At 43.8% G+C, this 21,370-nt stretch overlaps 2 protein-coding genes across 4 annotated transcripts; both read right to left on the bottom strand.

Annotated features, from left to right (window-relative positions):
• Nucleotides 1-714: 714 nt before the first annotated feature.
• On the bottom strand, nt 715-11,731 carry cep76 (centrosomal protein 76). 2 transcript variants are annotated; one of them, XM_076096635.1, is made up of 13 exons: nt 11,331-11,725; nt 10,330-10,485; nt 10,015-10,099; nt 9,667-9,891; nt 9,379-9,564; nt 7,999-8,096; nt 7,681-7,809; nt 7,182-7,370; nt 4,824-4,990; nt 3,795-3,954; nt 3,220-3,393; nt 2,799-3,016; nt 715-1,179 (listed from the first exon to the last, which is right to left on the bottom strand). In XM_076096635.1, the coding sequence occupies exons 1-13, from the start codon at nt 11,391-11,393 to the stop codon at nt 1,041-1,043; spliced, it is 1,989 nt and encodes a 662-aa protein (XP_075952750.1). In that variant the 5' UTR covers nt 11,394-11,725; the 3' UTR covers nt 715-1,040. The 2 variants fall into 2 exon arrangements, with proteins under 2 accessions (XP_075952750.1, XP_075952752.1); XM_076096637.1 differs by lacking the exons at nt 715-1,179; nt 2,799-3,016 and having other exon boundaries at nt 3,315-3,629; nt 11,331-11,731.
• A 587-nt stretch (nt 11,732-12,318) lies between these two features.
• On the bottom strand, nt 12,319-21,282 carry ptpn2a (protein tyrosine phosphatase non-receptor type 2a). Of its 2 annotated transcripts, none has more exons than XM_076096617.1 (9): nt 21,058-21,282; nt 19,661-19,751; nt 19,451-19,551; nt 19,200-19,298; nt 17,763-17,900; nt 16,274-16,483; nt 15,922-16,086; nt 14,319-14,548; nt 12,319-14,132 (listed from the first exon to the last, which is right to left on the bottom strand). In XM_076096617.1, the coding sequence occupies exons 1-9, from the start codon at nt 21,112-21,114 to the stop codon at nt 13,943-13,945; spliced, it is 1,281 nt and encodes a 426-aa protein (XP_075952732.1). In that variant the 5' UTR covers nt 21,115-21,282; the 3' UTR covers nt 12,319-13,942. The 2 variants fall into 2 exon arrangements, with proteins under 2 accessions (XP_075952732.1, XP_075952734.1); XM_076096619.1 differs by having other exon boundaries at nt 14,319-14,545.
• Between the last annotated feature and the right edge of the window lie 88 nt (nt 21,283-21,370).

Raw genomic sequence — 21,370 nt, 5'->3', positions numbered from 1 at the left:
TGTGCAGAGAATGACGTTAATATTAGCCTGGCAATGAGCAGCATTGCAGCATAATTGCTAATTACTTCACCACCACTGCCATGAATTTTAAACATGGTCGCCAAAAGAGAGAAAAATAAAATAAATGCAATTTCTTTCCTTTTGATTACTGTTAAAATGTTGTGTGGAGTGTTAATCGTGCTTTAATGTTATATCATTTCCACCATTACAGCATTATTGCAGCTTGCTGTATTTTACATGAGTAATCCTCAGAATGCGGGCAACTCATTATAGCTGTGTGTGTTCTTTAATTAGAAGCTATTGAGAAGTCAAAGGTTTGATGTCTTGAAAAGCAACAAACTTTGTGTTGGATACAGAGCAGGTCTTCTGCATTCTTTTAATTTGATGTATGCATGTTTTTACTTTGTGTGCTGTTAAATGTTCTCATAGTCCGTCTCCTTTTATATTACGGCCACCTCAACCAGGTCAAAACAATCCAATCCAACAATTGTTCCCATTCTATGTATCATTTTTGTCGACTGGATTCTCTATTTCTATTTTATTACGTTGGTTATTCGGTACACATGACGTGTGTTGCCCGTCTGTCCGTAGGATCCTTCTCAGTTGCTCTTTCTTATGTTTCTTCCATTTTCTTTGTTTAGGCGTTTCTTTATCCAAAGTGAGGGTTGAAAGGACAGAGAATGACTTCAATAAGCTCTAAAAAGCACACAGTGAGATATTAAATAAAAAGTTCCATTTATTTACAAAAATAGATATCTAAATACAGTTACGTGTAAACATCTGTACAAGTCTATAAAGGCCTGAGGATCACAGCAGAGACAAACATCTGTCTGAGTACGAGTTCATTTCATTTCAGTCTCATCGTGGGTCCAGGTCCTCTGATGGACTAGCACCAGGTCCTCTGATGGACTAGCACCAGGTCCTCTGATGGACTAGCACCAGGTCCTCTGATGGACTAGCACCAGGTCCTCTGATGGACTAGTACCAGGCCTGTGGTTTCCCTTCTGTCTGGTACTTTTTGGGGACCGTCTGTGCGACGGTCAGAGTACACAGCGGTATTTACATGCAAACATGAGCCACACTGCACATGCGTTCTCCGGGTAGGCAAACACACGGGCGCGGACCGCGAGCCTCACATGGTCACCACGGCAACACACTATCTCCTCACAGAACACAGACCTGCACAGGAAGTGACAACAGACACAACATATGATGCACTGCAAAGCTTTACGTTTCATTCATTTCACTTAAAAGCAATACTAGATATGCTGGAGTGACTTTATATATATTATATGATATCTCAGTTAACCAGCAGGCTGCTTCCATTCATTCTGTATTGTAAACCATTTTGTTTATATTAATTAGATGTTTTCTTTAAACCTTTTATTTTGCACACAGCCCATGTCGGCTCGAATGTTCAAATCCCAGTTTCCCCTATTAGTTAAAGGACTAGTGTGTAGGATTCAGCGGCATCTGTTGGTTGACTTGCAGATTGCAACCAACTACATCTCCCTCCACTCATTCCTCCAACCAACTACATCTCCCTCCACTCATTCCTCCAACCAACTACATCTCCCTCCACTCATTCCTCCAACCAACTACATCTCCCTCCACTCATTCCTCCAACCAACTACATCTCCCTCCACTCATTCCTCCAACCAACTACATCTCCCTCCACTTATTCCTCCCTTTCCCAGCATGTCAGAGAACTACAGTGGTCTTTAGGGAACGTGAAAACGTTAAAGGCCCTCTGGCTAAAGAGCCAGTGTTTGGTTGGTCCGTTCAGGGCTACTGTAGAATCATGGCGATAGAACCCCCAGGTTGGGTTTTAGATGGAACCCTTCTTAGCACCCTTAGAAGGTGGAAAGGTTCTGGATAGAACCTCCGGAGAGGGTTCTGGGTCTAACCATTACACCATAGAAGGGTTCTCTGTAGAACCTCTATACAGGGGATTCTGGATGGAACCTTTCACAGATTGTTCTAGGTAGAACCCTTTACATGCTTCTAGGTAGAACCCTCTAGAAGGGTTCCAGGTGGAACCTACGTGGTTCTAGTTCGTACCTTTTATTTCTAAGATTGTCCGTGTTAATGAACACGCCACACACATTTATTTGGCAAATTAACGTCAAAGAGCGTTGTGTTCATGAACAAAGGGCTTCGTCTTCAGAGGGTCAATCAAACTGCTTATGATGTCAGATGTTTTGTGTCTATCTGCATATGACATGCTAAATACAGCCTGAGCAAATAACCCCTAGATCAACATTGTATTCCCATCATTTACCGTTGATTCCTCTTGAAAGTTTCCACCTTGAATATTTCTGTGATTTTGCAACCCTATCAGGAACCCTTGCAGGCACAGAAACCAGACGGGGGGGGGGGGGGGGGGTGTGACTCTTAAGCCAGATTTCAATCTTTGTAGCCAGGAGCTCAGGACACAGTGGAGCACTGTGTGTTCAATACTGGCAGGATTTGTAAGAGAGACGTGGAATGTTGTTCCTATCGGGAGATTTTCTTCTCTCTCTACAGGGAGCTCTTAGTTCAGGATCTGCTACAATACGCTGCAGCTGGTGGGGATTTGCTGCCCTAAGCCTGAGGTATAGTGCAAACAAAATCGTCTCACGGGGGAAAATGGCAGGCTTTTTGCAGTGCTGCCTCGGGCTTCGATCACTGCAGTACAAGCATGCTACTTTCCAGAATTTGTCGAAATGGTCCCACAGCCTCCTCGCTGAAAGGGGTTGAACGATCAGATTGAGGGATTCTTCTCACCACGCGTTCACCGTAACCATGCACTAGCTCACCTGAGGCAGGTGGCAAAGGCTCTGCGAGCATTGCGGTGCAAGAAGTGGATGGGGAAGCCTTTGAAGGTGTGCCCGTCCGGCACCGCCCTCCTCACCGCGTCCTGGAACTCCTCGTTGCCGCACGAGACGCCGGTGCAGCGCTCCAGCTCGTAGGCCGACAGCGCCGAGGACAGCAGGTAGGACAGGTGGTCGTCCCACACGGTCGCCACTTCCAGGTCCTGGAGTACAGACAGACAGACGGACAGAGAGAGAGGAAGAGAGAGAGAGCACCACAGAGCTCAACACTTTGCCCAGTAAATCTCACACTTAAAAGGGTCCTGAATCCAGCTAAAATAAAGCAGTGGCATTTCTCAGTGACTCATACATGACCTAAAACTCCCAGACTCTAAGTGTCCTCATCTCGTCCAGCATTGTGTCTTACCTTCCTGTGCTCGGAAACCAGGAAGCGCATCTCCAGCTCCAGCTGGTTGCTGGCAGCAGCTGGATCCAGAGATGGGGCACAGAGTGGAGGCAGAGGGGGCAGAGAGGCGGTGGAGCCCGGGGCGCAAACGGACTTCAGAGCCTCTTCGCTCATCGCCTTCCACCGAGACTGATTCTGGAGGAAAAGAAGGAGGGGAAAAGAAAAAAATGAAGCTGATGCTTTTATCTTTATTCTGTGAGAAAAAGAACCACTAGAGTGTAGCCGCTGGGGCTTCGCTGCCAGCCTTCAGGGTAACACGACAGGACGGTGAGTTGCTGATGAATGGAACTGTTGCCGATTTCATTTCCCTGGCACCCGCCCACTGCTCTCTGCTCCAGGCTGTCTGACTCCCACATTGCACTAGATTTTCTCTGGCAGATTCAATATGCGGTGTAAATATATTGACACTGTTAACACAATACCTGGCAGAGAAAACAACTGCGGCAAGCATGATGACATTTTTTAATAGTCAATAAATACAACAATGGACATATAAGTAACACACGAGAGACGTGTGAGGGACACCGTTCTGTTACCTGGAAGTCAAAGACGCAAAGCTCCACAGCGTCGGAGGGCTGGCAGTTGGCCAGGAAGGTCTGGTGGTTGAAGACGCAGCCCACAGTCCGGTAGGGGGAGGAGGGTTTGGGCTGGGGGGCCAGGGGCGGGGCGTCCGGGTCTATGGCCCGGTGCAGGTATCTGAGCACACATATGGGAGTTCAAGGCTAATTACTGTCATGACAAACACATTAACAAAATTGAAAGAAAAGCCATTATCATCAAATCCAAGAGGCCATGCTGTTTTGAGGGCGCGACTTAAAGAATAACTTTCAACCTGGACCCTGTTTTCCCATGATTTTGTGTCTAAGTGACTACTCGGGACAACAATTTCTTTAATTGCAATTCTTTTAAATACAATTTAGTGTCCTAATATTATCAGTACAATTCAACATCAAACCCTATAGTGCAACACTGTACAGCACAATACAATACATAAATACAAAGACCTCATCCTTGGTGTCCAAATCAGCTAAACATTCAGCCATGACATTGAAACACTAAGCTACGTTTTCTCTCCTCAACACAATAAGCCGACACTTTTCCGCCGTCTCCCGGCAACAAGTGACGTCACCAGATTTCAGAAGGAGACTTCTCTTTGAGCGAGACTCTTGCCATAATGTCAGACACTTATAATACCAACCAGAGCCTGTCAACAGAAGAGATGAAATCAAGTCTGTCTTCATAATAAGATCAGTGAGTTATGGACAAAAATTCCAGAACTAAATAACCACCAAAATGTAACTGTTTCTCAGCCCAGAGTCTGACTGCGACAATTTATGGAACCGGCTTTCTGATATATCCTGCTGACTAACACAAAGACTGGCTCATCAGCTAAACTGATGCAAAACAAAAGTAGTTCAAATGATTCCTCAGTGTTTGGTTTGAGCAGTTACTAAATAAAAATGTGCGCATACATCTTTTGTATCCTACACATTAAAGGGGGAGCAGTAAAAGCAGCTGTGTTACAACTTATCGGCTGTCTGAACAACAACAAAAGAAAAAAGGACCTGTGTGCCGTCAGACTCTCCCAGAAGGTGATGCTCCCATCAGTGCCGCGGGTCAGGACCCAGGTGTGGGGCGTTGCCTTGGCTTTGGTGCCCACGCACACGTACGCATCCAGGCCAAAGCCCAGCAGGAGGCTGCACAGCAGGGCGGTGTGGTCCTCGCAGTCCCCCTGGGGAGCACAGACAGGGATGAGCTCAGGTCCTTTGAAACTACATTATAAACAGTGTGTTTAGTGTTCAGAGCTCTCTTAAAGTCAGTTCTTCTAGAGCAACAGGACTTTAGAGCTGCACAGGTATGACGGATTCTTTTAACCCTAGTGAGACAAGCAATGAGGCTCTAGTGAGCTCCACTCACAGAGGCTCCACATCCTAGTAGGTAGACCTATGAACTTCCATTATTTAGGTACACATCATAAATCCATATTCTTAAAGTCTAAGAATTCATTTCCATTCTCAAATAAGCCTCCATTTTTCTTTGAGGGTGGCTACGCGGCAAAATGAGCGACAGCGTATTTGAGCATTAACATCTTAAAACATTACAACTCTATTCATGAATTATTCAGATTTTATAATGCAAATACTCTTAAAATATTGTGACTTCATATGCCTATAATTACAACTCTATTCTATATAACTATTGTCGAAATGTTCCAACTTTATTCTAAAAATTAAACAAATTTATTCTCAAAAAATTACAACTTTATTCTCAAAATATTGATCTCTATTTTTTTTAGAAGTATTGACATATTCCAAGTCCCAATATTGAGACAGATTTGAAGATGTTTACGACCGTCCTCATACCATCTGCTTGACTAATTCAACATGTCACTGCATGATGAATTAGACCAGTCTGTTTAAACAGAAATACAACAGTCGGGTTTCTCTGCACTGTTAGTCTTTCTCAAGTGTTGAACACAGACAAGAACAGTCTGCTGGAGATTGCCAGTGGCAGTAAGCAAGTCTTATTTCACTCGTACATGTTTTCCGGTAGAGAGGCCTGGGTTTGTGCTGCGGCTGTATGCTGGCTCGGGCTACTGGCAAGTCAGAATGATAGATGTTCCCCAGAAGTGCTAATATGGACGGCAGCATCGGAACAGGCTGGGGACTGATGAGGCTAAATTAATTTTCCCTGGAATGAAACCCATAAATCACAGCTGACTAGGGCCACTTTGCGAGAGTTGCGTTGTGTCTGTCCTGCCAGCCGCTCACAGAGGAGAGGCAGGGAACATTTATCCTGTGGTGGGTCTGGGAAAATCCCCGCTATCTAGCAGTGATGAAAACGCATCAGTCAGTCGACTCTGCGCAAATCTCTCTTTCTCAGAAATGACACAATCGGCTGTGCTCAGAAATGGAGTGAATGTAAACGCAGCTGGGCCGAGTTTATGTGACGCCTTCTGACTCTCGGAACAAATCGTTTTAGGACACCATTGATATTAGTTAGCGGGGGCAGACTGAGGTTATATGGGGATACGGTCAACGACACCTTTTAATGCATTCTGCAGATCACGTATCATGCATTCACTTCACTTTTAATGATTATGATTCTTCTCACACTGTTCCTCTCATCTTATCAGTCTCTTCTTTTACCACACATCCTCATCAATAGAATGAATTACAGATGATTTTAAAAACTGTAACTCTGAATCTATTCAGTGATTTTCTCTGATGCCGTATGTGCTGGTGTTGAATGTTGCTAATAGTTTAGCCTTCTGCTAAAGGCTGCAGCTAAGCTTTTAGCTACAGGCTCAACTATTAAAGAGATGGACAGAAAATGGCGTCTAAGCCCTTGGCTATGGTTAGCAATAGGATACACTAATAGAGAGATTGAGAGAAAATGTTGCAAAGAGTTGAGCCTTCTGCCAGCGGCTGAGGATCAGCCTTTAGCTACGGTTAGCAGAAGGCTAAACTCTTCAAGAGATGGAGAGAAAATGTTGCTAATAGTTTAGCTTTCTGCTAAACTTTGGGCAACACTACTGCTTACACTCTGCTTAATCACTAGCGCATAAGGCTACAGTTAGTAGAAGGCTTAACTGGCAGAGAGATGGAGACAAAATGTTGCGAATTGTTTAGCCTTTTGCCAACAGCAGCCGAGAGCCAAGAAAGTGAAAAAGAGTGTCAAGACAAGCGCAGTAAAAATCTGGTCTGCACTTGTTGATATGCTCAACAGCTAGCGCTGTTTTTTTGCCCAGGGACAAAGATAAAACCTGCCTACCCCAGCTTTACCAGGAACCGTGGTGTGCATAACTCTGCCATTGTCTCTGTCTTTGACAGTTCAGATCTAGCAGCACAGTAAGTGCATTTGTCTTCTGAAAAATGAACCCATCTCTGTTGTTACTGCCAAGACGTCGGCCGGTTCCTCACCTTCCCTCTACACAGGAAAGCCATTAATGAGCACCACTGCTCCTGCTTGCCTCCTCCTCCCACCATTGGGGCCTTCTCGTGGGCCAGCAGGCTGACAAAGCGGGCCGCCTGTCGGGGGCTCTCCAGCAGACGGCCCGCCCGCAGGACAGACACGTAAGAACACGTCGGCCGGTTGCCGCCGTTCTCGTCCTGCAGAGACAGACAGACACACACACAATGAGACAGGTTGGAGCAGATATGAATTCGAGGAGTTCAGGATTCAATATTCCCTAAACTGGTTAGGAATATGAGAAGTCCTCTCCCCAAACCACTAACACACTAAACCAGGGAAACAAATGAATTAGGTTGTTCTGAGGAACTCCCTCAGCAGTGTCTGCTTATACAGTACATGCAACACATCTATTCAGTCCTCAGGTCTAAAAAAAGAAAACGTGTCGAGAAACAAATGTCCTTCAAAGTACGAAAAACCATGTCATATAAGGGTTGAATTTAGACGAACCTGGGCAAAGATCTTGACCATTTTGGATTGGTTTGATGGACGTATCTCAAGGAACTCCCTCCACCACTGTTTGGCATAAACCAAGAAGAGCCTCTCCTTCTCTGCCGTCCTCTGCCTCTCCAGTGATTGCTGAATGAGAAGCACACAGTGACATCAGTTACTACATATAGCTACAATGCTGCCTCTAGACCGGCTCTGAGGAAGATCCGATTCTCAACAGCGTCGATGATTCTCTGTTATCTCACGGTGCCGTTTTATTAATGAATACTGAAGCCAGCGAATAATAAAACACAGACGAAGAGACTCCGGCGTGCTGACCTGTGTGCTGATGACGGCAGCGCTCAGAGTCTCTGTGAGAGGAGGGTAGAGCTCCAGACTGACGGTCAGAACACCAGCCGGGACTTTGCATTCACTTCCTGGAGACACACATACATGTTACTGGAAGCTTGTTGCTGCAACACTTACGAACGAACCGCAGAAGTTTTTCGAAAAACATATATTTCTAGCATACGCAGACTAATTTACTGGTGGTAAACAGACAGAACCGTTAGCATTGTACAGCGCTGCTTTCCAGCCTGGGGACTCCAACCCCTCCATGGATTCACAGGATAATCAACCGGACAATAAATATGGTTTGTGTTATTTTGATTTAATTTTCTCTTACCTTTATTGTAAAATACTACAGAAGTCTACATGTTATGGCCTCTTCACAGTATAACTGTAAATGTTTTTCAAAAGGGTTGGAGGCAGGCAGCTTTTAATGCTTTAAGGGCTCACCAGCCAGAAAGGTCGGGAACGATGTGTTCTGTGTATTTTGACTGCAAAAAACACAAGAGTTTTCATTGTGTAGCCGGGATGATGAACATGATTTATAGTAGATTACAATACATGCAATTTATAGTTTACTTCAGAATAGTTTCTAAAAAGGCCAATTACTTGATGGCTGTGTAAATAAACCTATTCATAAACAAAATCGTATAAATTACAATATTTTTTAAATATATTTATTCTTTATTTATGCAAGGGGATCTTATGATTACCTTATTTAATATTGCTTGTTTATTTTTCACCAAACTTGATGTTCACTTAAAAAAAGTGAACATCAATAGTGACCTATCTGTGATGCAATAACAGAATGTAAGGTCAAGTGATTCCAGTATGTTTGAGTGTCATTTGAAGAGAATTTAAGCAACTGTTGATGATTATCGGGATAATATATATATCACAATCATTTTTAGATCATCCTATGCCTAGTTGGTACATAATACTACACTAATGTAGAGCATAATGTCAAAAAATAATGAAACCAAAACATCTGTGTGTGCACAATTGACTTATTTTACTGCTTATTGTATGATAATTTAAAGGCTTTTAAAAAACTAATTACATCGTCTTCCGATTGGATGATTATGAAAATTTTAGGAAAGGAGATTTTTGTGACTGATTTTATAAATAAAGGTTAGTATGGGAGAGGAGATATTCTTTGTTTGGAATGCAATTGTTTCACCACTTCAACAGTCTGAGCAGGGCACTTGTGTATGCAACAACAATAAACTCCTCTACTCTACCAATGAACGGCATTAATCATTCTTCACTCCTCGCTGTAGAGATGTAACCTTTTAAAAAAATAAGCACATTCATAATTCAGTATCACACTGTCACTCCTGCATTCACCGCAGCAGAATCACAGATTCTCACCAACTCCCATCAGCTCCATGGCAAAGCAGGTCTTCCCGCTGGGTGAGCCGAGGACCGCCCTCCAGTCCAGGAAGTAGGACGAGACCAGCGCCGTCTCACCGGAGGTGTCCGTCCTGATCAGCACCAAGTGAACCGGGTCACACAGAGACAGCATGGTGGTGGCGTCCGCCATTTTACTGCCCTCACCTACGGTACCAAAATTTAAAAAATGAAAGAATCACAAACTAAGTATAGATAGCTAATTAAGCAGCACCATAACAACCCGTCTGTCCCGACTGACTGACGTACCTGTGCCGTCTCTGCGGATCTCGAGGAGGAAACCCTCCTTCAGGTCAGGTTCGCAGGCGCAGGGCACCGGCTTCGAGCGGAACCTCTGGTTGCGGAAGTGCAGGTAGAGCGTCAACGTAGAGCACACCTGACCGGGTAAAGGCTCTGGCTCCTGGAGGTGCTCCAGAAAGGCCTTACCGCCAAGCACTTGGATGTACAAGTGCCGCCTGGAAGGGTCAATATTGGCTGAGAGAATGAAAAGAATGTCTTCACTTAACCGTTCCAACATTAAGAAGGACAACTTGAGGGAAAGGAAATAAGCCATGCTATTATGTTGGTTTATTTGGACTTGTACGGGACGTTACTTACTTTTTTTTAGCGGAGTAATATTCTTGTCAACAAAGTGAGTAGCAGGCTTTGGAGGGGACCCTGTTTCAGCATCTGTTGTGCCTTCCTACCAAAGCAGACCAACATGACAAAAATACCAAAACAGTCAGCTGGTAATTGAATTGATACCAATTTGTACAATTTAGAAATTGTTATCTTCATCTGGGTTCAAATTAGTATGACATTATTTAAGAAAGTTTGTTATTTACATTCAGTTATGAATCAAATTAATCTACATGAACTGCTTAATCGTCAAGCATTCAAATCTGAAAAATTGCCCGTTGAGTGTCGGCCGACCTGGGTAAAGTGTAGGTCCTTCATCACGTCCTCTATGATGCCCCTGCGCTGCAGAGCGTGTAGGAAATCAGTCTCAGACAGCGGTCGATGTGCCGGGCCTTGCACATCCCTCACAGTCTCGGCCAGCACCTCTCGGATCCTCCCGTGGATGTCCATCTGGTGACCAAAAGAGACCGGATGAACACACCACTCCCACACACTTCTTCCTCAACAAGAGTCACAAGCAGATGCTGCTGGGGTCAACAATGTATCAGAATATCTTGTTAAGACAGACTACTTTTCCCCACCCCCACAGCAGATTCACCATTGATCAAATTGGACTACCGCTGACATCACACACTGACAAACTTCATCCCCCTTTGCTGTGTTGTGTTGGGAGGGTGGTGGGTGAAATGCAGCAGTGATCAAAGTCTTGAAAGTCTTCACGAGGAAGAAGTAACCCATCAGGTTTATTATCAGTAGATATTTTCAGACATGAATAGCTTGATGCAAAGACAAAAATAGTGGTCCCATAGTGAACCAGTTGCTAGGATTAATCATACAGGACCAATACCCTATTACATTAATTCTAACACTGTCCATTAATGTATCGGTGCATCTCTACTCATCTGACCTACTTCTTCTGTACTTCACAGCCTGCTTACAGACCTCTGTAGGCTAGACAGGCTAATAGCAGTTAGCGTAAAGTGCACTAGCTTGAAAATACCAACCAAATGTTAAATAACGTCATCATATACATATTTGGTACAGCCGAACTTAATACAAGATTACGTTGAGTTGTGCCAGATCTTAAAAAAAATATTTATAATGTGTACACTTTTCTTCAATGAGGACGTAGACTTCAATTTGTGTATAGTTTGAATGGCGTTTGGTGTACCAGCCTCCCTTCAAGAAAACACATGTGTAACTATTAAACCATGTATCTCTAGAATTATGGCACACAAAATGACCTTCTTTAATAACATACACGTACAGAAATAGAAGTAAAGTAGTTCGCTCACCTTGAGCAGATGGTTGCGAATGATTTGCTTCAGTTCGGAAGCTTTCTCTGGAGGCAGAGACATCACAGTAACAGTTGATGAGCTCGAGCTGGTTTTCAAGCAAAAAATAGCTAGCTACGTTAGTGATAGGGTACTATCAGGAACGTTACACTTGTGTTTGAGCAATACTCGATACTTGTAAACATTGTGTCGTCTGTAACATAATCCAATTTGTGTGACAGCCGGTGGATGAGAAGCACCCATAACCAGCACAACTGCCAGTTTGAACTGTGGCGGAAAAGCAAGCGGGAATACGGCCCTACTGATGCCTGACAGCGTCCTGCGCTCAATGTTGTTGTATTTGACAATTCTGGCCTGGAACGAAGTAATATAGATCGAGTGGACTCTGTCACTGGATGCCCCCTTTATTTTAGGGAACGTTTAACTTCATTTCGTTTGAAGAAATATGACATTTTATTCAGGGATTGCATTGGTTGCCCTATTGTCGCGTGTGCTACGACAACCCTTAAAGGACCCCTTTGTAGTCCAAATTGCAACAGCCCAGTTACATCTTTTTACCAGTTATTATTTCATGTTAAATCAACTAGTTTTATATTATAAAAAACATTCAGTTGTTTTGCTCTCCAATATATAGCATTTATGTGGTTATGTTTATAGTACTCAAAAGGAAACACAAGTAGACAACTAATACAACAAATACAGTACTTCCTTCTCCACATACGCCAATTCCATCCCAAAGACAAGAGAAAATTAAATTACTACGGCAGTCGATATGAGTAAGACCTCTTCTTGAAATATTGAATCAATTCCTGGAATCCATGGTGGGAGGCCTCTAGTCTGGCTGCATTGATTTAGCTCATGGTCGGAATGAAATTACAACTGTGGCACAGCAGTGCAGCACAGGGGAAGCAGAGCTGTGGTGGACACTGTCAAGCTGCTTTTTACTGACACAAGAAATTAAAGAAAGAACACAAGCAGACAAGAAGGGTTCGGTAAAAAAAAAAAAAAAAAGATGAATGTTTTATTTTAGGAAGTATTTCATGTTTTGTTTGCTCTTTTTTTCCTCTTTCAAAAACACCATCCATCATGTTCTCACTGCAGCATTTAGCAGTGTACAAAAACTCCCCTGAAACCTTAGATGTGGAAAAACAACATGAATGGAATGTTACGGTCAAATGCGTCTCTTCTGGGCTAAACGAGTCAAAACCATGTCCAACGGCGGCAAATGGCGAATCAGCCACACACCCATTTCATCTCAAGGGGTCAGTACATGCTTATGACACATTTGGTGTACAATCAACTCCTGATACCACTCCCTGTACCACACCTCAAGTTGCTACAAACCGGTGAATGCAGCGCTAATGTGTTACGTGGGAAACAGCAGCTCTCGTGAACCTTTATCTGATCATGCTAGGGAACCTTGGAGCACAACCATTTTTGTTTTCTTTTCTTTTAATTAAATTCACTTCAAGGCACATTTAAAGCTATCTCCACCAGCGATCAAACACCTAACGATCTCCCGACTACAATCCCAAGGTGCTCTGCTCCAACTTCTCAATTGCACCATTATAGCTTTAGATTGGTCCCAGTCAATTCACAACCAATTTGTCGCCGCTTCAATGTGTTCAAATTAAGAAGTCGCCCGTGATATTTGTGTCAGTTATGTTCAAGAGATTCCAACGGAAAAAATACATTCCAGGACAAGATTTCATTCATTTAACACCTTGCCTGGCTGTTACAGACACCTTTGCTTTGGTTTTCCTCAAAAAAACAAACAAAAACACCCTGAAAGTACACACATAAACCCATCCAGTGGGTAAATACACGCACTAAACAGTGACGAACTTTTACGATGAACGAGACAACCAAAACTTATGAAAAAAGGTGCTCATATAACAGAAAAAAAGAGGTTTGAAACATCAGCAGGGCAGCTCTCCATGAAGTATCCAGTCACACAAAAATATATATATCTGGCCGTATCGGGATGCCCTGCTAAATGTGAGTGGAAGAACAAGTGGTGCTCTGGAAAAACCTCTAAATGTGTGCATGATATGCACATTTCATTGAAGAAAAAAAACAACTATTTGGCTCTAGACTCTGGGTTCTCATGGTGGGGCGGACAGTCAACGCAACAAGTCATTTGAAATGTTAACGGTGTCCACGGACGATCGACACGCACCTGACCGTTACAAATAAGGAAAAAACTAAACGCGTCAGAGTTATTATTATTGTCTTGCTTCGCACTGCACCTTTCATAAGTTTGCTCTCAAAGCGGTTCGCTATGATACAGTACATTCATCGAGTGGCAAGAAGGAAAATGAAATCGTCGTGCTGGCACCAAGATCCTGAGATGTTACTAATTTTTTTTTTGTTTGTTAAGATCTTAACATGAAAAATATACACACACACACACACACACACACACACACACACACACACACACACACAATCGTATTTTTGATCTAGCGCTCCCGCAATTTCTGACCTTAAGAAATAAATACCCTCAGTTATGCTCGTGTTACCGTCTACGTCTACTTAGGGGAGTACCTAATCCCAGGTACTGGTGCAAAATAGGAGTCCATTTCTTTTTTTGTTTTCTTTCCAAAGTGTGTTCACTGGGAGTATATCCAGCACACCAGCAGGCCGACGGCCACGGCCGCCCCGGCGCCGACGTTGAGCAGGATGGGTCTCCAGTACAGCCACTTGTCTCGTTTCCTCTCCGAGTGGCTCAGTCTTTGTTTCATCTGCTGGACCTTCTGCGCGGTGCTGGCGATCCTCTCCTCGCGGTGCCGCTTTCTGATGCTGAAATAAGAGGCGGTTAATGGGTGAGTGGTCGGCAAGCGGCGGCGTGGGAATCCCATCAATACTGAGCTCAATTATTACAGAAGAATAAGAAACGGAACTGTAGGGAGGGGTCAGGGATCAGTTTCTCTGGGGTCCTAAAAGGGTGACATGCATAGATGACCTGACAGCGAGCTTGCTACTTACTGCCCCGAGTCCTCTGCCACGCTGTGGCCGTCCGGCACCCCTGCCGACAGGTGGTCTTCCGAGGCGGCCTGGAGCTCCAGACGGGGTCCTGGTTGACCGTTGGGCATGCTGTCGTTGAGGTGAGGCCGGGGTGGAGTTGGTGGTGGGGGTGGGGGTGGAGGTGGTGGTGACGGAGGGGGCAGTTCTGGCACCTCCAAGCCGTCTCTGGACATCCCTGTCTGCTTGTTCTGCTGCGAACAGGGGACGAGACACAGAAACGCAAAGTTACGACGGAGAGGACGGACGTTGGCGAGCTGAGAGAACATTTTTGGACTCCACAAGACTGTCACGTCTATTCACAGTAAATCTCTAGAAGAGCAAGTTCACCTTTGTGTTTGTACCATTTCAATTTACAGACTGAAAGCTTCAGAATAGCTATGCTGAACTTACAGAAATGCTAAGTTTGTTGTTGCTTTATGGGGGCCGTCTCAAAGGCAGACCGTTGGTGGCAAATGCATTGCTACAACATTTAAATAATAATAATAATAATAATATATATTTTAACAGATTTTAGCCCAAGAAAAAAGGACAGGGCATTGTTGCAGTTTTAATATATCCATTTTGCTTTCACGCCATTATCAGGAGCCGGTAGAGGAAACAATGTAAACATCAGGTGTGCTGGCTGATTGCATAATGATGATGATACTGATAATGGTTTAAAGTAAAAACAAACAACCAGAAGAGTGATACTGCAACAATGCCTGTTTTTTTAGGCGCGGTTGCAGCCACAAGGATTCATTTTGATTCATTTATTTCTTTTTTATTTGTTAGTTCTAATCAGAGTTTCACAAAACTAGGGTTTAAAATGAGTTAATCCAGATTCAAAATGAAGCAGAGCTCTGTCGCACAATTCAATAGAATCTCTGTTTGTTTTTATCAATATGAAGCTTGCTTGACCAAATTACAATGAGCGTGCCGTCATGTCCCATTAACTATACAAGAGGAGGGGGGCCGTTAACTTTAGGCTGCTTTGTAGTCCTTAATAAAACAGTACATTGTTTGTTAGCTAGTTAGCTAAAAAGTCAGCTAGTTAGCCCAACGTTACTCGTGTCGACTCGGCAGAAAAGTTTTAATTTCTCCTCCTTAAAAAAAGAAATTGTTGGCCCAATAATTGGATCAACATGGCCAAATATTATAGGATAAAAAACACAGCCAGGAAAGAAAAGAGACCACCAGTTGGTTCAATCTTCCTGTTTCAGCTCCAGAACAGTTTCCTTACTGGACCGGTATCTAGAGAGGAATTCAGCAGCAGCATCATAAAGCTCAGCTGGTTGAGTCCGTCCCTGAACTTTCTTCGAGGAACTTGGATGATTTTACTCAATCCATCTCAAAAAGGGGCAGATATTGTTAAAGTCAAACCCCCCCCAAGTGTAAGTTAAAAGTTAATACTGGATCACGTATTGGATCAAAATTTGAGTTTTGGTGCACAAGAATTCAATCTAACGAAATTTAGAGTGAAAAACTAAACTGATGTTTAAATAGAGGCTTGAATGGAATCTTTTTAAAAGTTCAGTGCTACGTGATTGAAAGTTAATCCCAGATTTAATGGAGTTTAAACAGCTACCTGGGCTACTGAGTTTACTGCTGGGATGAGCTTGGCTCCCTCGATGACGGCCATGTAGGAGAAGCGGAGCTGGTCGGGGGTCTGGATCAGGCCCATGCGGTATTCCCTCATGTCCAGCAGCACCTTCTGGATGTCCACCGACGACGGGTTCTTCCTCCTGTCCATCTGCCAAAACACAAAAGAAATGTCACAGGTTTACACTGAAATCCACTTCTTTGATTAAATTAAAAAATGACCTCTGAAGTATAATCCCAACATGCAACAATTTCTCCCTCTAAAACGATCACAGAGTACATTCATAATGTCAACCCCCCCCCCCCCTCCCTCTCTCCCCCCCTCTCTCTGTCCTCACCAGCACCAGGCAGGTGTCAACCAGGGCGAGGGTCCCCGAGCGTCCGATCCCGGCGCTGCAGTGCACCACCGAGGGCCCGTGCTCCGGTCCCAGCGAGCCGGACTCCCGGACCTTGAAGAGGAAGTTGAGGAAGGAGGCCGGGGATTCCGGGACACCGAAGTCAGGCCACGTGGTGTAGTGAAAGTGGTAGATCTCCCTCGACTCCCCCGTCTGCAGCGGAATGTGATGTCAGGCCGTGTTTAGCAGCATTGTGGAGACAAGAGTTCTGCATGACTCGAGGCTGATTTGTCACTTGGAAAAACATCACCCCCCACCCGTCAAGCAGAGCACCGATCATCTCCATACGTTTTAGACTAAAGCTGTGGCTGCACTCGTCTGTTCAAATCAGCCAGACCACATGCAGAGGTGGGCCCGGCTCGCATTGAGATTGGATATCAGTGAGGCTTGGACAGCATCTGCACAATTTATAAAACTTCCATATCGTCTTCCCTCCACACTGGAGTTCTTCTCCCGAGGAGAGCAAAGGGGAGGAGACCAGCGCTGAGACCCGAGCTGTGTTCCAAATCACTAACCTTTTCTTTTTTACTTCCAGTACGTACTGCTGCTGCCCTTACAAAGTACGTACTGCTGCATGCAGTGTGCATTCAATAGGGACATACTACTTCGTCATAACATTGCATCTTGACCCTCTTGCTCATGTATCCGCTGTGCAGAGGATTGTGGGTAAAAATCCCCAGAACAGCGTGCTGACTTGCACAGTGCAAAATGTGGATGCAGAAGGACATCCTGGTATGTTTTGGCATGCTGCATTTGACATACTATGTTATGAACACACTACATCTTTTTTCTGGCATACTAAATAGTGTGCAGAATGGGTACTGGGGTATATTGTGGAGAACTTTGAGGAATATGTGCTTATCGCCGAATGACATGAGCTTCGTTAACAAGCTATAACAAGTCCACCAATAATGCAGGGAGGAAGTCAGCAGAAAAAAAGACTTGACAGGAAATGAAACCTGTTAATCCACCATTTTACAGCCGCTCCTATGGCCGCAAAATTTTATCCTATCTGTATCCGATCAGGCAGTGGACACACACACATGCCCCCAAGTAACGCAAGCAAGATCCGGTCTCGGATCAGCTAACTATCAGAACTGGTCCTGGCAAGATCGGATGACAAAAGTCGCATTGAAAAGACAAGTACAACCACGGGCTGAGATGCTTCACAACAGCTACGACCACGCGGGATAACGCGAGCTGAGAGAGGTTAAGTAAAGGTCAGAGCCAGTAGCTGTCCGGAAAATTTAAATCTGGATGAAGTGACAGAAGCAAAGCAAGAGGGAGAACGGATTCTTTACACAGTTAACACCCTGAACTTTTCCACAACTAGACACAAAGCGTTTTCCCCCACCGACAAAATATCAACTCTAAAGATCAAACTATATTATAAAAAAAAGTTTCTATCTCATAGTTTGCCTCTCGTGCTCACCACTGTGTTCTGCAGCTCCAGCACCCGGACCGTGTAGTAGGACCGGTCCTCCTCTGAAAGCAGCCTGACAACGAACCCCGTGTCCGTGAAAGACATCTGCAGCTCCTCTGTGGTGGGCCAGTACTGTGCACACTTCTCCTGTTGAGACAAAGAAATGAATTAAGTTAGTCTTGGATAAGAAAGCCACTCGCTCCCCCCAGGCCTCTGAAGGATGAGTGGAGTCTTGCGGGATGAAAGCACTTTGATTGAGGATCCATGGCGTACTTCATTCCTAAGAAGATTGCATGAATTCAGGGAATCCATCTTCTCTACCAATGTAAAGGAATGCACTGTGTACAAATAACACTTTGGATCACATTACTTTCCCTCAGGGTCACTACAGTCAATAGTGCTGAGATACTATACCTGATAGGACTCGGCAGCTTGTTTACCACAAGTCATAAATAAGCAGTTCCCACAAAGCATTGCAACCCTGATGAGACCCAGTATGAAAGTTTTGGCTGAAGGGGGGAAAGTTTCTCTGTGCTCACCTTAAAGGGACAGTTCACCCCAAAATAGAATAAATAAATGCATATTTCTTTCCTTTTACCTGTTACCTATCAGTCTAGATTGTTTTGGTGTGTGTTGCCTAGCTATGGCTATATTGGTAGTAGAGATGTCTGCTATGGTTGAAAGAAAATAGTTCCTACATGAGCTTGTAGATTAGCTTGAGTAACCGGCTCATGCTTTCTGGAGAGAGACATTGCTGGAGTTTCTCAAATGTTTTTTGCACTTTGAGTACCACAAGCCGAGTGCCATCTAGTCCCATTATATTCAAGAGAGGAAAAATATGTATTTTTGAGGTGAACTGTTCCTTTGAATCTTAGTTAGTTTGGAAGCCAATCATTACACAAGTACAATGTGGAAAGTTTAAAACCTCCAGTGCACGCACTTTTAAAGTGAAGTAGGAGGCATCTTGTGTCCAGTAGTTAAACTTTTGAGATGAAAAGATAGTACAGTATATATTTGCATCTTCATAGTTTCTAGTTTTCACCGAGGGAGAAGGAGTAGATGTGACTTTTAACGAGGTTCTTCCATCTTTTCTTAGTGGAAAGAAATGACAGCGGACACAAATCACTATTCAAAGCAGAGGAGGGGATCATTTGGGTCTTAACAGACTCTTGAGAAATAGCTATAGAGGACTGATGAAGCGTAATGATGAAGTGTTCTTCAATAGATGACCAGAATAGGCAGACCTTTTCTAAAGTTGGAAGGTACAGTATGTTCTTGAATGCATTCATTTGAGTAAAACCAGTAGCTCATATATTTCCAGCCTTAAGAATGACTGATAAAGTAGACAACCATAGACGATGTATGCAAAGTGCTCTGTGTGTAGCAGGAACATCTACAGCTAACGCTATCAAGATCTGACACCTGGAAACAAGAAGATCTACTCACAGATCCCTTTTCAATGACTCTGTTGAGCATTATAACAGCTTTGGAACACTGCTCCCAAATCATCAGCCAGAAATGACCACAGGTGTTCCTCAAAGGCCCCTGTGGACGCAAAAGAAAGAAATATACAGAGAGAAAAAAAGTCCTGTCGTTATCAAAAGCTCACGTAAACATCAGAGTGAAATCCTGCACATTCTTCTTCTTCTTCTTTTAAACGTTTACTTATGCAGACACTGCTTGTGCCGAAGCCGTACCTGAGAGAGAATGTAGGCTCGCTGGGCTTCCTCCACCATGACTAAACTGGCGTTGATGTAGTCATTTTCAGAGTTTTCGAGTTTCACCCGACTGTGGTCGTCTGAAACCAGGTGGAGACAAACACGGAGCGATTACAAATCACACAGACGTCGCTCACTTCGCAAGAACACACGTTGTATATTAAGAACCTCGTCCGTCTCATGACTCACATGGGCTGACGTCTCTGTAGCGGTTCAGATTCCGATTCGCTGGAAGCTTCGCCACTTTGTAGGGATATTCACTGGCCTGGTTACGGATCTCCTGCCAGAGACCAGAAACAAAAGATACAAGTGGGAAGTTAGGAGTGTCCCATTACGTTGATGAGGAACCAACGGCGGTGGGACACACGCTGTGAAACAAACCGGTGCATACGTATAACATACACCTGCTGTCTGACTGAAGTGGAGGCCGGTAATACAGCCAACACTAATGTGCATACCACACAATGATGAAAAGGTCTTTAGTACAATATGTATGCTGTGCTAGATTCATAGGAACTGTGGTTGTAAGATGTTCACGGTACGATGACCGTCACAGAAAATATCAGTTTGCAGTATTACACTGTTATAAATATTATGATCCTTATTATCAGTTATAATGACCTTAAAGGAATGAGAACGGCATTATAAAAAAAAAACTAAAAAAAAACCTGATAAAGTATAGCATGGAATCGTAATGTTATATAGCAAGTTTACATGCATTTTGATTATTATTACTAATTAACATAAACTGTAGATGCGCCACAGACTATACCTTTAACTGAAACACACACTCACTTATGTCAATATTACCATCTATTTAGTTACCGGGTCTGATAGTTAGTCAAACATGAGAAAAGCAATTCCCCTTCTCATGATATACTTATTACACTCTGCATAGTTTTAGACCTTTGACTTCATTAGTACTCTATGAAAATAGATTTATATACAAGCCCGGGACAGTTTATCCAGCTTTAGCCATCTACTATATTTATAATCGTCTTTAATCTATAAAAGTGATTGTTTACGTGTGTTTCTCTGTAACTTCCAAACAGGGCAGCGTTAACTGTTAGCTACAAAACCTCTCCAATTGCATGTTATCCTCGGGTTAGTAGCTTGCTGATTATTATAGTTCAACAACCGGAACAGAAATATTATAAATGCTGAGCTCTCTCAGACAGCTGGTGGTGAAACACATGCGCTATTCTCTGGAAGTCCTGATGAGTTCTCAGAAACTGCAGCTGACGTCTGCGAGCGTCATCCAGCATTAGCTAGCTAACCGAGCTCAACTATGCTGCACGTTTTCTTGCTAACGTTACAAGCTTTCTAGCTACGGAAGTCAGGGACTACTAGCGCGGACTGCTAGTTTCTCATTCGTCCTACATACGTGCATAGTACTGTACATAACCTCTACATGACGTGATGAAGTCTATAAGTCACCACAAGTAACTGAGTCGACTAGAGGGCTAAAAGTAACCAAATACTGGGAAAGGAGTCTAACGGGTTAGCTAACCAATTAGCTCGCCAACTAACGTTAGGTTAGCAACTGATCGTCATAGAAACACGATAGGCCCAGTGTCCCGACTTACATTGAAGAGGTTTTGCCATCTCCCGGACGAATCGATATCTTCAAATTCTTCCTCCATTGTGTCGTTATTCGTGCCCCGAGACACTTGCTGGATGATCACAGAGTATATGCAGCACCGTTCACTAAGTTACTCCTTTCTGTCAGCCATCTAAACAGCGCTGTGTGTGTAACCCTGGGGATCCCTGCGGGGAGTCTGCTGCTCAACACAATACTGCATGCACGCTGACTGACTGGGTTGCCAGTTATGTGATTTTGTCAACCTACCAAAAAAAAAAAGACGTAATCACATATTGCTGTATTAAACATATTGTGGA

Source organism: Anarhichas minor, unplaced genomic scaffold (genome assembly GCF_050575085.1).
Source record: "Anarhichas minor isolate MPS153535 unplaced genomic scaffold, ASM5057508v1 ptg000022l, whole genome shotgun sequence".
Taxonomy (NCBI): Eukaryota; Metazoa; Chordata; class Actinopteri; order Perciformes; family Anarhichadidae; genus Anarhichas; species Anarhichas minor.
Note: the sequence above shows the minus strand (reverse complement) of the source record. Positions and strands in the feature narration are given on the sequence as shown.